This window comes from Pygoscelis adeliae, unplaced genomic scaffold (assembly GCF_000699105.1).
Source record: "Pygoscelis adeliae isolate BGI_AS28 unplaced genomic scaffold, ASM69910v1 Scaffold585, whole genome shotgun sequence".
Classification (NCBI taxonomy): Eukaryota; Metazoa; Chordata; class Aves; order Sphenisciformes; family Spheniscidae; genus Pygoscelis; species Pygoscelis adeliae.
This window is the reverse complement of record NW_008824801.1, coordinates 181,047-201,682: the sequence shown is the minus strand read 5'-3', so window position 1 is coordinate 201,682 and position 20,636 is coordinate 181,047. Positions and strand designations below refer to the sequence as shown.

Genomic DNA, 20,636 nt, shown 5'->3' with positions numbered 1-20,636 from the left:
TTATTGAGGCTGAAAATCCTGCTTTAGAGGCAGACAGATCTCTGCTGAGATGGAACTTATCCTCCTCTGTCTCATATATTATGCAGCCTTTCCTAGGTGTAAATCTGCCCTTTAAGGAGTAATCAAATCAATCACTTTGCAAACTCAGAGCAGCCAGCCTAGTGAAATGGGCAGCAAGGCAGGACTTCATTGCTAACGCTTAGACCTGCGGAACAGCATCGGCTCCAAGGGACCTTCAGAAGTCCCCAACCCAACCTCCGGCTGAAAGCAGGATCAGCAACGGGATCAGACCACAGTGCTCAGGGCTTGAGCTAGTTGGGTCTTAAAAACCTCCAAGGAGAGAGACCGATCAGCCTGTCTGGGCAACCTGTTCTGATACCTGACTATCCAAACAGTGGAAAAGTTTCCTTATATCATCAAGTCGGAACTATTTTTCACTGCTAGTAATTTGTCCATGTCTTTTAGCATAGAAGAGTTCAAGTTCACCTTAGTCACTCACCAGCTTCTTCCGTAGCAGGCACCTTATCTCGTGACAGAGAAACAAACAGACTATGTACAGTCAATAGCAACAGGAAAGTTTCCCTTATGTTTACAATCAACTGTGCCCAATTCAGCAAGAATGGTACCTGACTTCTACAGCACACTGAATGCGCTGAAGACAAATGTGTATTTTTTGTAGAATGGAGTTTGAATAAGCACAATACAGATATTTTGTATCTCGGTCTACTTTAACTGGCAAAGCAGATGGCTTTCCATCTCGTATCTGACTATGAAAGTCTTTGGAAAACAGCAATAAAGCAAAACACATGGCTGTTTGGCGGAATGTTTTAATATAATCTAACCTATTGCTCTACAGACAAGTAAAACGTCCGCTGTGAGTTCCTACAGCAGGGTGAATGGGAGTTGGCTTTGAAAATCTTTTTACGGAAAGCTATACAAAAGCAGAGCCTGAGAAATGCTTTTCCATTTATTGGCTTTTTATTTAACATCTGTCACAATTTCTCGAAGAGAAGGATTATTAAACAGCATGCAATTACAACTACATACAAACTACACACAACTATGTGCAGGGTGGGGGGATTGGTTGGGTTTTTTTTGTTTTTAAAACAGAGGTCAATATGCCACCATGGAGAATATCCTCCAGCAGCAGACCCACACACAACTAGCTCTGCCACTGACTCGGTGTTTGCCTTAGTGATCCAGGATTTGAATAAGCCACGTGTTTTCTTGACTGCCAGTCCTTTATGATATACCTAATGCTGCCGAGTGTTGTTTTAAACAATAAAATCAAGTTGCCAAAATCACAACATAGAAGACAACTCTATGCCCCTGCAGACTGCAAAGCAGCAAGTCTAAAAGGGCTCAAAACCAGAAAGAACAGATATTTTAAAATATCTCAAAAATTTTTTTTTTAAGTTAACCTCAAAGTTTTGTTGGGAAAGTTGTGGAGAAAACACTAGACAGATTTTGAATACAAAGAATTTGTGCCCTGGAGCCAGCTGGCAGACAACATGGTTACCATTAAGTAGAAAGAAAAGGAAAAGAAATGGGGAAAATAGGAAGGGGATAAGTATGAAAGAACAACAGGAGAACAACTGGAGCTTGCTGACTTTTTTTTGTTCAGATGCTAACATTTCAATTTTTGCCTAAGCTATTTCTGCTGTTCTCAGACATCCTCCCAATCCCAAAAATCTCTCTAGACATCTCTCTCTACATATACCTTTTCATCTTAGCAAGGGAAAACAATGTTTCCTTCTGTTTTTTTTTTCCTAGTGATTTGCTAGAGAATACTGGTAATCCTACCGCTCTTAGTACACTTGAAGTGAACCAATTTGATGATGGATTGAACCGCCTCATCTTCACCTTGCCTATTAATCTCAGCAGCTGTTTCTTGCTTTGTTATAGAACAAAGCAGCTGAGATTAACTCTTGCTATATGCACACAATGGGATTTGTTTGTCATAATGGGATTTGTTTTTCATAATAGAGTGTTGCCACTCATTCAGCAGGGGTGAGATATAAGGACAAGGAGAAATTGTGTGGTGCCTGAACAGAGAATGTGACAGTACTCTTAATAAGAGGAAGCCTGCTAGATACAACAGAAAGGTAAGTGAACACAACATTGAGGTTGCACAGTTAAAGTTCACAATAGCATGGGGTGCCAACCTACCCGGAGCCGTTCTTTAAGAATTGAAGATGATGCTTCATGTCATGCTGAACCACTATTAAACACCTCACCCTAAATTCATGTCCAGCTTTACGATTTGAATTGGAACATGGCTATAGTTATGCTTGGCTAAAAGTGACTGCAATGCTACGGGTTTTTTTTCCCTTTTCATTCTGTTGAGGAATGAAGATTATGGGAGAGAAATAAGACGCATCTGAAAAAGTGGGGCAGAAGAATCTTTACTGACAGGCTTGCTAACCTGGAATGGTGAATTCCCTGGTGGTCAGGGAATGATGATGATGATGACAGGGTGATGAGAAGGAGGGGCACTGTGAACAGTGAAGGGGAAGCTCTGGTATGTTCCTTGTGAAGGCACCACAAGCGGGAGCCCATCTCAAGTGCCTGTGCACAAGTATACACATCATAGGAAACAACATAGGAGGAATTAGAAGGTGCGTAGCTTTGATTCACCAGGATTACAGAAACATGGTGAGAGAGTTTCCATGTTTGGAGGGTTGCACTAGTTGGATACAGGCACTCTAGAAAGGACAGGCTGGGAGGTGAGGAGGAGGGGCTGCTCCCTCTGCAAAGGGAACAGCCTGAACACGCTGAACATTGCCTTGTGATAGGTGATGAGCCCTTTGAGAGTTTAAGGTTAAGGATCAGAGGACAAACTGCTGACCTATAAACAACACAGATCATGCCGCATAAACTAACATTCATTTTAACCTTGAACTTTTAAATGTTTATTGTTCGCAGATCACCTCACTGCAGTAAAAAAACAAATCCAAAAGTCACCGCTGGCAGCATTACCAGAGGGGTCCTTTGGTTTCCCATCTCTTGTCTATAGTCATTTGACCGGGACTTTCATTTTCCTACAAAAGTTACCAAAACTGAAAATTTAAAAATTCCTTTCCATATCACACGACATTGCACTCAGCAAATAGCGTAGAACCCTAGTGAAGCTGGCTTACAGCAATAAAGCAGGACCCTGGCCTTCTGGCACAGAGACAGATTTTGCATCTAGAGGTTATTCTTCTTTGATGATGCCACCTCAGTAATTATGAAGTGCTATCACGGTGATAGAGGTTTCTGATGAATACGGGAGCAGCAACCGCCTCCACCCCCCAGTATTAAATCGAGTACAGTGCTTTGGCGAATGCGGTCTCAAACAAACAAGCCACTGCTCCAAATACAGAGTTCTGCACCAGAAAAGAAAACCTGAACTTGTTCTAGCAGATTCTCTGGATCCCTCATCAAGGTTCATACTAATAAATACTTAGCTATTACAGACATTTATATATCTTTACTGTTTTGGCCTGAGGAGCACCTGAAAGCCATCACCCCTGGCCATTTAAACTTTTTTAGAGGTCATCCTTCCAGGGGATGAGCACACATTGAATGAACTGAAAATCATCAGCCCTTACTACAAGACCATCTGTCTCCTTATTCTCATCATTCCCATCTTCTCCCTTGCTTTCATGTGCTGAAACAGTCATCGTCTCTCACCATTAATAGTCATTTTGCAGTAATCATTTCTATTGAAACACATATAAAAAGCACACTTGAGAGTATTTTATACACTTAACTGATACTCACCATAAATTCACCAACTGTTATCATAAGACTGGCACCACCAGTGCTGGTGGAAGGGGATGGGGATACATTTCTGCTGTAGTGTCATTATTTCAAATTATTAATTTAATTCATTGTCCTTCTTCAGAGAAAGTTTTTTATCCTGAAACTCTTCTTCTGTCCCAGGTAGCCATTATCTGTCATTGATGTATCTATCTAGAATCAGATTCTATTGAAAACCCACAGATCTTATGCTACTTTACAACATGACTCCGTCTTTCTAGGTTATTCTTTTCCCGTGTTAAACCCTGCTAATCTTGCATTTTGCTGCTTCTCAGTGAACACTTCTCCCGCAAAAGTACTGTAACAGATACAGTAAAAGTACTTCAATAAATGGGGCAGAAGAGTATTAGTCATTCAAGCTGACAGAATAGCACTTATCCAAGTGAAACACCAAGTCCAACTTAGTACGCTCAGTAGAAGGAGACCAAACAGCATTCATGTTGGTCAGTTCACAGTACACAGGCACCGCAGGAGGTAGCATCCTCTCCCAATAAATTCTGAGACACCAACTCCAGTGATCACATTTATCAAAATAAACAATCAGATCTGTTAGATCACTACTGAAGTGCAGTTTCATCAACAAAAGTCACAAAAATACCTCAAAAGTTTCTTGAAAGGTTTATCTTTTCAAGGGAATACATGTTAATTAACTGAACTTCATTCATGCTATCATGAAAATTAGGAAAAAAGCTAAAATGTTTTCTAATGTAAATGAAATGTATCATAAAGGAAAGCTATCATAGTAAAAAAATCTAGCATGGGCTCTTATGATGACTTTGTTTTGGGGAAAAGTCTTTAGGAAGGTAAACTGCTATCAGGGATCTGTGGGAAAGAGGAGCAAGGAACAGAGTGCCCAGCTGAGCCTTTGCACGGGGCCATGTGAGTAGCAGAAGGCAGAGACAGGAAAAGATGCAATTTATGGCCTAGGATACCTACACTGATGCTATTCTAACATAGCAGCTCTTATTGATACCACGCTCAGGCTACATGAAGCCAGACAGTAAAGTGCATTCAAAAAACACACTTAAAAGTAACAGGATGCAACACAATCCATCACAAGTATTTTAAAATCAGATTGGTTTAACATTTCTCACATACACTTCTTCCTAAAGCATCCATAATTACTTAGCAAGTTCTGATTTCAGTACGTCCAGCTCAAACACTGCAATAACCACTTTTTGCAGAACAGATAAATTGGAGCTGGAAGTGAACAGCACACTTCATAACCTGAAGTTGAGAGGTAGCGTCTTGAGACTTAAGGCAGATCAGTTACTGTTCCTCTTGAATAAGCAGACTGTGCATGAAGGTCTCACCTAGACATTAATACCTTCCCTCTGGGAACTCAAAAGGCACAGACTAAATAGAAAGAGCAAATGAGCTCAGGGGGATGAATTCCAACCAGGGTGCTATATTCATGCTTTGTATGAACTCTGTTTGCTTCTCTCTATGGCTCTCCCCTCTTATCCTCATAAAGTAAATAAGCAATTCTCCCAGTGGCGTGTTTCTTGAGCAACTTTTGATGCAATATAAAAGCTTTCTGCACAGGTTACTCCACTTTTTTCTGGGCCTACACTTTACACGTTTTCCATTAGAACAGTCTTCCTTTACTCCACGGCCTTCCCTCCCCTCTCTTTCTGAAGCTCTGATGATTAGGATCCCTTCTTGCATGCACACATGCACCCTATTTTTGTTACTTCCTGGGCCAGCCAGTTGTCCTCACACCTCTGTGTGCATGTTGCACAGTATGGATCACTTCTTTTCAGACTGATGTAACTTTTCCCTTGCCTATGTCCATTCACTCAACAATAATGGGAAAGAGGCACCGTGAATATGGAGAAGCCTTCATAAAACAGATGGCATGTATACCAAATGCTTCTGCTGAACTGCTTTTCCAACACTGCTCCTAGAGCACACTTCGCTGTGCCACCACCGACAGCCATCTCATTATTGACATAAATTGGGCCATTTTGAGAGCGAGGAGTTTTGTGCTGTCATGATTCACCACAACAAGTACCAGCATAAATGCCTTCTTCATTGGTTAAAGCAGCATAGGGATCCTGCCTACATGTACATCTAGCACGTTTCCGCTAGTTTAAGGTTTTCCTTTCAGATTCAGCAAGATCCAGATTCAATAAAGCTAGCTGGAGGCTTGAAGTCAAAGGCCCAAATAGGATGTAAGAAATACTCCTGAACCATCCAGGAACCACAGGTCAGAGCCAAGGGAGCAGAACATCAGAGGTAACGCAGCACCGAGCACGCCGCTGAGGATTTATGTGATTGGCTCTGACAGGGCATAGCTCAAGAGGATTGTGACGAGACAGAAGACAAAAGGATTGGTAAGGCACCGGCACAGACTGCAGCATGAGACTAGTCGAGATCACAGGCCTTTAAAGCATCCCCAGAACTGAGAAAAAAACAAAGGGGGGAAAAAAAAAGACTCAGACTAACATTTTCTGCCCAGAATTTTCCAGTTAAAATGCTTTCATGCAAGCCAGCACTAATACTCAGGAATTCACTACTGCCTAAAATAACATGACAGAGGATGGACTTTATCCTGTGAATCAAATGTATTCATCATTAGATATAATGCAAGTTTACCATAACGACACCTCCTCTCCATTTTTCCTGTTCGCTTTTGTGGAAGATATGAATCGTAATGACTCAATAACAGCTCATTGAGCATTCCTTTCATGTACTACACATTTATTGTACCAAGCTTAAAAGCGATATTGGTTGGATGTGTGATTTATTTGAATTAATGTACAATTCTGTAATGTAAACCTGAGGTCAGTTTGCAGTGTGTGAAGAAATTATCACCCAAATTAATATTGATTGGAAGTTAGTAGTCACAGCTGTGTCTTGTTCACCACCATAAAGCAGTTGCTGTCGCATCATTGCTAGAATCTAACATCAGAATTATCCTCTCCCTGTGTCACAGGTAGCACAAACCCTTAAGTGTTCGAAGGGGAGTCAGGATTATTCGCTCTTTTCAAGGAGAGCTTTTATTATATTAAAGAGTTGTTGTTCTTGGTGAACTTGATGGTTCCAGGAATTGATAACAGAATCTGCTGCCTTCCATCTTGAGATCAATTAGCTCCAATACAGCCCACTTTTCTTACAGAGGAGAATCTCTTCTACAGGTGGCTGACACACACTTCAGTTTATTTCTTATTTCCCACCAGTCAAGTCCCAAATTAAGAGGCAGCACCAGCAAGCCTCTCTCTAACAGTCTTGTTAGAGCCCTAGCACAGGAATTAGAGACCTGTTTTTTACGATTTCTCCAGCTTGAAAACATTTGCACTCCTAGTTCCTGCTTGCCAGGACAGTGCTCTAGCTACTAGCTTAGAAGACAGGGATAAAACTATTTTTAAATATCTCTTTGTGGTGGATTAGGGAGGAAGAAAGTAAAGATGACTAATGATGCAGACAAATCTCTCTTTTAAGAGGGAATGGCAAGCACTGTTTCTAGGACTGTTCACATGCATCAGGCTATGATTCTTTGATACAAAACAAGTAGGTAGTACTCGCTGGGCAGCCAATGTTCAGGTTTCACCTTACACATCCTTCTTCTTTAGTTTCAATAATTGTGTGTTCTTCTCCACATAATCACCCAGCTTAACTAGTAGGGACGCAGGATAGCTTCACTCCAGCCTGCTCTACAGATTAAGAAACAGGAGCTGTTGGTTTAAAAATCCTTGTGGTTGAGAAGGAACCAAGATGTAGGTTGCACCATATGAACTCCTGGTTTCTTGTTAGAAGACGGCCACCACCAGGTATGTAAAGTGAATGCTTCTTTAGGAAGAAGATTAACTCTATCCCAGCCAAAACCAGGGCATCAGGTCAGGTTTCTCATCGGTCCTCTCAAAGATGCAACAAAGCTTGAGAAGGAGATAGGCATATAGCTCTCCAGGTCAACAAATTTTAAAAAAGCAGGCTCTCAGAGAGTCTAGTGGCCTAAAATGGAGGTTCCCACTGATTTCAGGACTACATTGTGCTCAAGCTAAGCCCAAATGAGAACGTGAATGCAATTCTAGCAAAACAAATATGACCCATAGTCCCTGGGCAGAAAGGTGCACTGTTTGCCCTAGAATTTCTTACCTTTCCTTAGTCCTGATGTTTGACCCTGCTGCAATACTTCTGAAATGGTACGGCTCACAATTTGGCCCACTGGTATCTCAATATCAGAACCATCTTCAAAGAATCCCGACAGTATTCTGGAGCTCTCAGAGGAGAAGGCAATGACTGTGCAAGGTGCAGTAACTCACACTGCCAGCCCGTGCACTAGGTGGGTGTTACACAATGGTTCTGCCAGAACATCTCTCCTAGAGGTCTACTGTTCATACGTACATAGTGTTTAATTTTCATGTGTTTCACAGAATTGAACTGGAAATTGTTTCTACACAGCTAGAAAACGGAGAACTATTTTACTACTTAACATTTAAAAACTCAAACCTTATGGTTTTTCACATTACAAGATTACGCGTGCTTGTACAAATCAAAATGCTAGTCTCAAAGCTACTTTTCTCTGCTGCTAAGTACCTTGTGCAGTAGCAGAGCATAAACCCCCTAAATTTCACATACCTCATTTTAACATTACCTACTTACGTAATTTGGTGCAAATCACTTGCAAAACATGAGTCCCAAAATAAGAGTTATTTTAACTTTGTTTCTTTCAACCAATTCCTTAGTTTTTCATCACCTAGTAAAAGGTTTCTCATAATGATTTTTATGTGTTGACCCCGGGGGTGGGGGGATGGGACCTGATCTGCTTGATCAATGTTGCTTCAAGCGATCTGATTGTTTCCTACTTTGAGTGAATTTCAAGCTAGATTTCTGTCACATAATTCACAGATCTAAAGTACTTGTGAATATTCAAAAGCATAATGCAGGCCGAGAGGAAAGGCAGAAAGACTGTAATATAAACAATCCACTTACTCTGTCTTCCTACCAAATAAAACTGGATAAAGACAATACTTAAACCCTAAAAGGCAGTACATTCAGAATGCACTAAATAGACACTGTTTTCATGCAATGTTTCTTCTGGAGTGGACTCACTGCAGAAGAAATTCCGTGAGACAGCTTAAGAACTGGAAGTATGAGAGCTCAGAAACTCTCTGATCTCTATTCATGAAAATCATTCACGGATTTCCAAGCTACACTATCAGTGAGAGCCATTACATCTCATACTTCACAGAAGCAATTGCTGGCAAGCCAGAGAAACCCACCCTGACTTAGTACACTGCAAGACTTAGTAGATAGTCTCCCCGTGTTCCTTCCCCAACTGCAGAGTATTTCGTATATAACACAATTAGCACAGTTTTACAAGAGCAGCAAGAAAGAACTAGACTGAGTAGCCTATGTAGAGGGTTCATATCTAGGCATAGCAACAAGCTCTGATGCGCAAGGAACCTCTGCCTCTTCTGCTAAGGAGTTCATGAGTTGCTGAAGGCAGAATATGAATGTTTCTGTTGGTCAGAAAAACTTACAAGTGATGACTAGAGTGTTAATTAATTCTTGTCTGAGCTCTAGGTCTGTGAAAAAATAAGTTCTAAAGTCTGTCAGACATGAAGAACTTGAAGCTGTGAGTCAAGTGACCCCAAATTTGGGATCCTAAGGCAAGCTTGTTCACCCATCTGGCACATCAGATGTCAAGATAATCCTGACAAATACGTGGATCTTCAAGCACTGAGCTGATGGATCCGATTGAGATCAGTTGAGCTGATCTCAATTGTTTCCATTTCCCAAAAGGTTTTCCTATAGCTTTTAATGGGAGACAGTATCAATAAACCACCAGGAGCAGGTATGCACACAACTACTTCAGGGCATTTGGAGGTACATTTGAGAGTCTAGATCTAGTTGCCATGGTATTGGTAGGGGATTACAGATTTTTGTTTCAGTGGAATGAATGCACACAGTAAAACTTGCATCTTTTCTAACATGCTCTTCACATGCCCTCCCACCTTTTCTCTATCTCCATCTTCTCCTTTTGTGTGACCATCATTTCTCAGGCCAGCAATTTCCTCTGTCCTTTTCTCCTGTGCTCCATTGCCCCTACTCTCTCCCTGTGCATTCCCTTCCTCCTCCTCCTGTATTTTTTTCCACATTTCTCCATTATGGAATTTGCGTGTCTCAGTGCACCAATACTGTCATACTTGTACATCGGACTAAATGCCAAAATAGAAGCAATCAACAATTAAGATGCCTGTACTTACTTTTACATCTGACATTCAATATAATTCAGCAACACTGGACCAGGAGTGCTCTCCTGGTACCTACAAAAATGTTACCAAAGAGTCATAATTCAAGTGTATATTAGCTGGAAGATTAAAGACTGTAACCAACTGCTTTTCATATTAACCTTCTGTCTGGCTATTTCAGTAAGCAAACACCGCAATGGGAATGTCTAGATTTAATATTTCAAATGGGATAGCTCAATGCAAAAAGACATGAAAAGCAGCAGAACCAAGGAGTATCTCAGAGTGCAGCAGAACTCAGATATCCCTATTATGCACATATTCAGAATAAAGCATCTGCTTCAGGTATGGAGCTCTGATAAAAAAACATTAGTTTAATGAAGAGGGGATTTTATTTGGGGAAGGTGGGTTGTAAAGGGAAAGTCACAATACAGTGTTTATTTGGCTTTTCCGTGCTTAATCATGATGGACTGCTTACTGATAGTAGTATCATAATGATGAAAAGAAAAACGGTTTAAGCAATCCCAAACCAAAGATAACGACTGAGTGGTTTAGAACATCCTCTTCCACGTGTCTACCACTTCATGGTATTCCTTAGTCGAGATTTCACAGCACCCAGCATAAAAGCAGCCTTAAAAGACCTTAGGAGAAAGTAGCTGAAGAAGTATGTACTTCAGGGATGTCCTCTGAGAAGCACAAGAAAGAATAAGCATATTCTGTCTAGAGAAAAGGCAAATGCTAAAGGGTATTGCCAAGTTATTCTGGCATTACACAAGCTAGTTTCAAAAATGCCTTTTTGAACTGTATTAGTCTGTGTCGTTCTTTAAAAGAGAGGCATTCATTTATAGTCCATAGAAAATTTCAGCCCCTAAATCAGAAAACTCCTGACACTTTGATTTTTTAGAGCAGCCAAAGTTCTAATAGCATTCATGTCTAAACATCAGAAACAATTTCATCTTAAAAACAGGATAAAAATTAACAAAGTGTGCTGAATCTTTTTACAAAGTAGAAAAATAAGCACAAATCTTTGAGGAGACACGGCACATAAATCCCCGCTTCTGCACAGAAATGCAAGAAGATGGATTAATTCCACGAGCAGCACAAGAGAACAGAAACAGAATAAAAGAGGTGGCTGAAAATGAAAAAAGGCTAAGGAAACTGCAAAGACAAAAGACCCTTCTTTAAATTCCTCAGACCCGATAATAAGTAGTGCATGACAGCTTGTCAGTAAGTGTGAGAAACTCACTCAAAGGAAGAGTCATGTGAGGACTTCTGACATCTCCATAAATGAGAGTTGAAGAATTTCCTATTTTTCATACATTTCAAAGGGCTTCCACATCAAACAGGCAGAAGCTCTGCAGGTGGTAATTTCATCATCAATTAACTGTTCAGTTCTGGCAATTCATTTGGCTCAGACTCAACACCGAGCCTTTAAGTTCCTCTTAAAACAGAGAGATATTTCTCAGTCCAGTGCCTGGCAGGTGACTCCTGCCGATTGCTCTCCAACCACCGCTCCGTATTATTACGGCACTGGGAGGCAAAGGGAACAGGAAGCTCAAGACAACAACAGGAGCTACAGAGTGCTCCTCTCCATGCAACTGTACACCTACCACATGAAAGAACAAACCCAAAAAATCCACACAAACCACCAGCACTGCATTCTGGAGAGGCTGGAGTGCTTCAACTGCTCAATGTAACTTAATTAAAATTGTGTGCTTGGGTACAATCTTTAAATCACTTTTCTAATTAGGAAATGCACTCTGGCCCAGGTCATTAGCTGTGCAACGTCAGCAGGGTACCAAAACAGCTTCGAGTCTAAGTGCACTAGAGATTAGTCTTGTTTTTTAGCAACAGTCTCTCAATCAGAACAAAAATTCCACCTAAAAACATGCACCTAGTCAAGGAAAGGTGTCCAGGAATCCATCCTCAGTACTGAACAGCACACGGAGTGCTGGATTAATCTAATTACATTGCTGTTGCTTTCTTCTGGCAAGCTATTTAACAAAATACACAGCGATGATAAAAGAATTGACTCTCACTTCTACTACAGAAGATAAGATTTGTTTGGTGGAACAAAAGACAAATCAGCATTGAAAAAAAATCAACATAATTTTCAGTGTTTTTTGACAGTTGGAGAGAGTGTGTATTAAAATGGATTAAATGTGATTACCCTTGTTACTTTTTCCTCTGTTGATTCTGAAAATATCACAAGATGATAAACTTTAGGACAACATGCAGCATCATTTTGGAGCAAACTGCTTTTTTTTCAAGCATGTAATAAATGACCCACAGTTTTACTTCACCAACAAGTAGCCAAAGGCGATGAGCACCACCTGAAAAGCAGATCAAGACTGACAGAAGACGTGAGGGAAATACCCTGGTGTTCCAGGTTGGCAAGAGACTAATCTGAAATGGATTAACCGGTGAGCCATCTTTTTTAAATAAAAAAGTCCCCCCACTGGTTTGGAAATAAGCATGCACCAGCAAGTCTCTTGGTTTAGCTCAGACCCAGATTCTTCATCCTCTTTCAGTTACCAAGTCCTGGAGCCTGATTTTGAGCACTGACATCTCATAATGACTTCAAATAATAGTTTGGACTCCAGCACTCCTGAAGATCTGGCTGTAACAAGACACACACGCATAGCCTCCTCTTCTACCAAAGCAACAAACAGCTTCTACAACAAAGCAGTCATGGCTACTTGAGTCACTGTATTGCTGCCCAATTGGAATATTTTTAGATACTCCAGTTTTCTGTTCTTGATCCCCATGCTCCTCTCTCCAGTTCTGAAGAACAACTGTACCTTTTTTTTCCCCTTTTTATTTTGGTCTTTCCAAACACTCCCTAATGAAAAGATTTAACAGACTAATATACAGGAAGTGAAATGAAAGGATCTCAGGGTACTTTCAGGGTTCAGCTCAAGCTATAGAACTAGACTCGACAGGTGAACTTCATGCTGGTTTAAGCTAACACAGATTTTTAATTATTTAACAGATACAGGGTTCAGCACAAGCAACTTGATCACTTGAGGTCATAGCTAGAGACACCCAAGTACAGACCACCAGACATGGCAAGAACGCATTCCAAATGCAGAAGACCTGATGGCATTTTGGTTTTAGCATAAAACATATCTTAAAGATGTTTCCAGTTCTGATGCCTGCTAATGCATGCTGCATATAACAAGTGATAAACGTGTGCAGAGAAAAACCACATCTGTTTGTCACAAGCTTTTATACTCTCTAATGCTGCACAATGCTGAAGCATTGTTACCTGCTTATCCTAGTAAATGAAAAGCCAAACCCTATCGGTAGATTTCCAGGTGCCTCACAGAAAGAAAGAGGAAAAGGAAAATAAAAAGTGCTCTCCATATGCTAAGCATGGGAACAGCCCTGAATGACAAAGGCTTTTTCTCCGTCTTATTATCTTTTAACAAAAATCCCCTGAAGAGCTGTACGCCAACTCATTACTAACTTCTGTGCATGAATTTATAAACAGTTTCAGGTAACTCAGTTCAAAACATTTCTACTTTTGGTATTAAGTCTCAATGGCATTTGAACAGAAGGGAAAAAAATCCCATTTTAGGCTTCATTTCAAGATTATGATTTAATTGAGGACTTTTTTTTTTGGCCAAAGATAAGGGGAAGAACTACAACGTTATAAAACAAGAGACATGAAAATACCAAGCTGACTACAGATTAGAAGTATGTGAAATAACATCTACAGAGACAGTGCTTATAAAAAGGGAGGTTAATGGGAAATTGGTTCACAATGATTAACAAGTTGTCAAATGCCCATGTTACCTTTTAAAAGACAGGTTATTTTATCCCTCAAGCAAATAATGCAGCAAAATATTTGAGACTTCTCAACAGAATACAGCATGCCTTTTCCTACGTCCAAAAGGTGATGGAAATTACCATATTTTCTCCAGACTGCAGAATGGCCTGAAGCCTGGTTACGAACCCCCCTGTACATGGTACTGTGCGGCTTAGACAGGCAGGAACAGAGTGCAGGCGATCATCACAGGGGAGGCTTCTCGGCACAATCAGTTCTATAGAACGGCAAGGCTTTCTAAAAAGATATCTCACAGATGCAAGAGAGAGAGATTATAGGAGAAGGGGGACTATAAAGTTACTGAGCCTTATTTGCAGCCTAAGCGCAGGTCACAAAATTTTACTATAACTAAACACACGTATGAATACTTTAAAGGAGTAGACTAAAAAACTTGGGGTCAAACTACTTTGTTTTCACATTAGTAGACACAGACAGACACGGCAAAAGCAAAACATACAGTCATAGTCAGATAGAAGGAACGTTATGCACAGCTCTCCCATAGTTCTAACGGGAACAAGAGTAAGTTGTGTTGACAAAATAAAACATGATCTGCATGTGAAAGATAGGACGATCCAGAAAGAGGAAGCACTGGTTAACTCAAGGTATAACACACCCACCAGTATTAAGGTCCAAGGGGAGATCATTCACCGAAACATGTGAAGAACAGAAGATACACTGGGTAGTGACTGTGAGAAGGACGAAAAGCCAAACAAGTAAAACATGAAGCTACAGGAAGCTGAATGAAAGGTCGGCTGAAAGCACTGCAGTCCAATAAACACCCAAAGAAACGTATGGAGCAAGATGAGATACAGATGCAGATTATCCAGCAGGATACAAAATAGAGAATCGCACCAAACTGATACAATTCAGCAAGTCAACAGAAACTAGAATTTCTGCCAAACAAAACTGAAGTCTATCTGAGAGAGGATTCCAGTATATCTGATCTTTTCACTGATACTCTTTGCTGTTTTCATTGAAGAGGATTACTGTGAGGAAATTGAAGAGCCTTGTGCTGAGAAACCCTTATACATCAGTTGTTGGCAGACGATAAAAATAAGTGCCTAATAACTCTTAGCGCATACATTGTATGTAGCAAAAGGAAGATTAGAAATGCTGAAACATTCTTCATGAACAAAAAACATCAACTGAAAACGAGTCAGGGGGAGTCAGAGACTGGAAAGGGGCATCACTACACTGGTTTAACTTCACTAACTCAAAAAATAAAGCTGTACTATCATGCTTGTCCAAGAGCAGTCACACTCACTGGATTGTCAGTAAACTGCCAGTCCCTCAGAGCTGGCTCTACAACTAGTAATGCGCTGCTTTGACAAAGGGATATTAAAACATTTTCTGTCATAAAGCCAAGAACTACGGGATATACAGTCTTGCTGAGCATTTCTAAGCTGTCTTACCTCGAACATCTCTTGCTCTATCCGTCGATGATCATCCAGGAGCTGCTCCATGTAGGTCAGATTACGGAATTTTTCTAGATAACTACTGTATTGTTTCTGCAGTTGCTCCTCAATCTTCTCATACTCGTCCATAAAAGCAGGACTGGAGAGAACAAGCAAGCACAAACTACTCAGCGAAATATTGACCTGTACGTGCAGAATTCTGAAATAAGCATTTTTGGGTTTGCAGCTATCTTTCCATGTCTACTAAATACATCTAAAAGGACCTTTTGTTTTTAAGGTTCCGCACTACTTCAGAGACTGAAAGGATAAGACAGAAAACCCCACTAACCTATCCTGCAAAAATTATATACAGCAAAGGACAGGTTTTCGTGTACCCACTGCCATTCCCTTGCAAACAGGCAGATAGGCAGCATGTTGGCCCCTCTGGCAGACGAATTGAAGTTAATTATCCTGCTGTTCCACAACTCCAGAAAACTAGCTTGTAGCATGGCTGGTAAATCACCCACTTTGCTGGAGACTTATTTGCTACAAGACTGTGCTGTGTTGCTACAAGCATAACTAGACTTGGCACCAGTAGGTGATGATGTCCTTATATTACAGAGCCAACTGTTGCTCCCCAAAGAACACTACTGCTGTTTGATGCTTCACATCTACCCAATACACTTCCTCCAGAGTGTTACTGATCAAAACACGTATATGAATCAATGCCATTCCTTCCACCACTCATTTTTGTAATATTTCCTTTTTTTTTTTTCATATGAGGTCAAAAAAAGAGCATGATCTTGTAGATTGTATAAACCTGCAGTTTAATTAAGGGCAAGAAATCAACCCAAACTGCGAATCCGAACATCTTGATTTTATAGCAGGCTGTATCACTGCCTAGAGGAACCGATCCTAACAAGGGATGCATAATGAACTTTTTTTATTGGTGGCTGAGAATGCTAGAAGCCTCTGGGAACAGAGGGAATGTTTGCACCAGTTGTTATTTTCAGGAGAACTACCTGACACCATCTATGTTTAATGACAAAGGCAAAGAAAAGATATGCTACCTGACCATTCTGTACAGCTGAAGCAGCAATTAAGCCACCCCACCAGATAATATTCGGCCACTTTTAACAGCCTTGAAATTCTGATTTCAAATACATGGTAATGGAAAAATGAACAATTACAATCCAGACCGGACATTTCTAGAGAAGAGAATCTCTTTCTTCCACAGGCCATCATCACAGTCTCATAACAGACTTCACTCCACGCTGCTCTAAGCGTTAACAATGCACAGTTCCATCATTTATGCTAACACTCATTTATGCAGTAGATAATCAGTTCATAATCTTTACCGAACACTTTGTAGAGTCTGTAGCCTCTTCTGGCTTCTTTCCAATTCCAATTTTCGTTTTTCAATCTTGGCTTCCAAATTGGCTTCATCCAGAGCCACGTTGTTCAACATGTCTTTAGTCTTTTGGACTTGCTCCTAGAAGAAAAGGATGGTGAACCATGGCTTGCACTGGAATAATTAGAATTAACTTTCAGATGCTGACCATTCTTCTGTATAATCTCACATCTCAGGTTATCAAATAACTTTATAACTATGAGCTAGAACATAAACTGGCCAGGCAATGAAAATTAAAAAGTTCTTTGTGGCCAGGATAATGAACTAGCTGGACATTTACAAATTTAAAATACCTTAATTTTTTTCCCAGACATTCTTAAGGAAGAAAAAAACCCCACAACTTGCCCTGGGCTTTAACTTTATTTTTCCTCCTCACTGAAAAAGCAGTAAAAGATAGGAAGAAAAGAAGCCTCCTCAAAAAAATCTGACAGGATACATAAAGACATCTCTCAACGTGTAAGTATCTGAATAAACACAGGTGAGAAATGTATTTATTTCTTGGAACTATTTTAGAGAATTTTAAGGCATCCATCAATTTTTTTTTTTCTTCAAGATAAAGGTCACTTTTATAAAGAACTTACTCTATCTGAATATCTTCATCCTTTTCTAAGTCTTTCTTTATCCATCTTTTCAAAATCTGGGAAGCATCCCGAACATTACAATACGTACTACAGGAATCAGGAGGGGGAAGTGGGAAAATTCCAGCTTATTAAAATGAGCCGAGTATATTCAGTGTGCTCATGCTCAGGAGCATGAGCATCTTTTGAATGAGAGAGAGAGAGAGAACCTCACACTTGCTGAAATGCCAGCAGTAACTGTTAGGTGCTGGTCAGCTACAATAGGTCATTTCATTAACCGGTCCAGAACTAAACCAGCTGAGCTACGTGTTATTGATATTTCCCAAGAAGCCAACTGCTCTACTATGCTGCTGTTAGTTTATTAGCACTACTGCCTAGAATACCAATGCATATTAACAACATTCAGAATTCATATAGACTGCGAGTAGGAGCAGAAACATAAGGAAAGATCGCCTGGAGTATCTATTGATTATGCATTGGCTGTTTAAATCTCAAACTCCACTCCTTGTAATTATACAATTGGATTGGATGAAGTTTGCAGCTAAATAACTTATAGCAATCACTAGGATTTAATTAACTACCGTACTTGCACAGTGGCTGTGAGTGCGGCTAATGGTTCAGAAATACAGGAACCCAAGCACTGGAGCAAGGACAGTGTTGCCAAGACTGGGACAGACAAAAGGCCCTCCGAAATGAGAACTGTATCGATGCACTGGCATGGCACTAACTAGCAAAGTGCCAGTTCTTCTCACCCCTTGGCCACTTCAGCCATCTGCTTCCACAGCCCAACTTCACAACTCCTGAGGTACCAGCATGTTTTGAGTTACCAAGTGCACCCCTTGCAGCCCTGACTCTGCAAAGTTTATACAGCTTAGACAATGTAGGTGGGGTGTAGATTTCTGTGCTGATTTAGGCAATTTTTATCCCTCCTGTAGAGCTTCTGGGGCTACTACTGAGCTCCTAACAGAGGCAGGGAATATGACTAAAACGTGTTTCCTCCCAAGAGAGAGGCCAAGGGCGGCCAAGTGCAGTTCTTTGATGCATCAACTGGAGGAATGTTTCTTGCATGTTGAACCAACACAGTTATACAGTGCAACAGTCTGACAGCAGAGCGGGTCTTAACAAGTTCTCCTAGGTGCTGCTGCTAACATCATTTACCCTTTCTGCTGCAGGCTGTGAGTTCTGACTGCCAGCTCACAATCATCACTGTGCCCGACACCTCATTCACTCTGCCAGGAAAGCTATCAGTTTCAATTAACATGCTTGTTCACTTTGAACACAAGAGACTTCCCAAAGAAACCATAAGGATCATCAGCGACCATGTTCATTACCACGATGCAAGGAGTCATCACAGACTGACCTCTGTCTTGATGAACTTCTGTTCACACATCTGGTGTTACCTAAAGACCAAAGTCTGCATTAGCCATTAACTGAAGTTCAACCTTAGCTGTTAACTAACCAGGTGCAGCACTACTTGGTCCAGTCAGCTGAAGGTGATTGTGTGCTTTGGCACTCTTAACCCTAGGCTGTTGATAAAAAGAGCTATGTTCTTCTTGCAGGAGAGGAATGATAATTTAGCAATTAAATAAATATAATTTTGCTTACCAGAACACAGTCAATGGCAATTTTCATCACCTTCTCAGCCTCATTTATCTCCAAAGGTCTGGCAATAGATTCTGTTCTTGCTTCCTATGAAATAAAAATACACCAATATATTTAAACACTACACAAAGGAACTAACATATGCAGAACTGAGGGCGGTCAAGCAACCACGATGTGGTCATCTGCATAATAAATGGAGTAGGATTTAGTATTTATTCACCAAGGCTCAGATGATTTAAAGAACAGGAGATGATTAAAAAGTCAGTTAAGTGAGGCTGAGATTAACACTGAGCAATTCAGGTATCTTTTCAAAACAAGATAAATGCTACTGTTTGAACTGCAAGTATTCTTGAATGCAGATTTTTGGAAACTGCACTGGTTATTACTTGTTGAGCAAGGTATGCAACATAGCACAGAAGATTTCATCATCTTTACAACACGACCCATGAAAACAATCGTGTAGGTAGATGAGCACAGTGTCACAAAAACTGCGGAGCAACAAGCACTATGAACCCATCTAACTCTGCCAGGCAGCTGGGACAGTCAGCAGGTGCCTCCTATGCCCATATGAAAATCAGATGATGCAGATGGATGGGCTTCTCCAATTCTGATAACCAAGTGGTTCAGACTCCTCAAAAAAACCCCCGTGATCCTTGTTTAGATCCCAAAGGATGAAAAAACCTCTTCCACTCTCAGCAGTTTTGGGGACAGATGGGCTTAGGGGTATTCAGCGTGCACTTGTTTGTATGACATCTTAAACACTGACCTGGTCAATATATGAAAACTCTGGATTACTTGTTTGCTACTGGGAGGAGAAGAGGGAGACTTTTCCAGCTGAATGTCCTTAAAAGTAATCTTATGTTGGCAAACCATTTGGTAACAGGTGGATAAAGATGGAAAGAGCATCTCTCTAGGGAACATCTGACTAAGAATCTAAAAATGCTTTATACACATTGCGACAGGCTGTACCCAGCCTACTACAAGATGAATTCTGGAAGCAGATACAATTACTTTGTCAAGTTACCATGCCAGACGCTCCAGGTTGCATAGGCAAGTACTAGCAGAGGCAGCCTAGCTCCCTCCCCACCAACTCAAGTTCAGGGAGTTGCATGGTGAACCCAATCAGGGAGCTCATCCAGCCAACAAATCACCTTTTCATGCTGAGCTGATCCTCTGCTGGATCAGCTCCCTGAAAGAGCCTGCCACATGCTGCACGAGGGCTTTTTTTCTGGCACAAGAAAAGAAGTAGAAGAAATATTATGTTGGGGATAGTGACAGGAGCTACATCTGTTAGTGCCAGTGACAGCTTACGCTGCCTAAAGTGCTTGTCAACAATTCCCTGTCCACACAGAAATACAAGCTCAAAGCAGCAGAAAGTTAATTTGGATGAAAATAAGATACAAAGAGTCTGCACAACACATATTCCTGAATAACCCCACAGGCAGACACTTTTGCAGGAAGACTGGACAAGAACAATGTAGCTCAGTAGCTACTCTGAGAACATGATGCATTTAACAAGCTCAACAAAATGCCTATTTGTTTGTGAAGACTTTGCCTGAACTGCAACGGCAGCCAGGATCAGCCTGGTGAAGGCGCTGCCCTGCCAACTGTACTCGGTTCTTCCGATGGCAACAGTGAGATCTCTGCTACAGAGCAAACATATCTCAAACAAAATAGTTTATCACTCAGCAGGGGGAAGGAAATTATTTTCTTCCCACTTTCAAAAGAGATAAAAGAAACAGCAAGGACCTTAGTTTTTAATTATAAACAACTCCCTTACCAATTTCCTTTCAGTAGCCTGGTAAAACACCCACAGAACATGCA

At 40.8% G+C, this 20,636-nt stretch overlaps 1 protein-coding gene across 2 annotated transcripts in view; it reads right to left on the bottom strand.

Annotated features, from left to right (window-relative positions):
• Window positions 1-20,636, bottom strand: part of CLUAP1 (clusterin associated protein 1) — a 70,634-nt gene that overhangs the window by 29,834 nt on the left and 20,164 nt on the right. For both annotated transcript variants that reach the window (XM_009323966.1, XM_009323965.1), the window contains exons 5-7: window positions 18,816-18,899; window positions 16,580-16,713; window positions 15,240-15,381 (exon numbers count right to left, since the gene is read on the bottom strand). In XM_009323966.1, coding sequence (XP_009322241.1) covers window positions 15,240-15,381; window positions 16,580-16,713; window positions 18,816-18,899 — 360 coding nt within the window. The remainder of the gene's footprint in view (window positions 1-15,239; window positions 15,382-16,579; window positions 16,714-18,815; window positions 18,900-20,636) is intronic.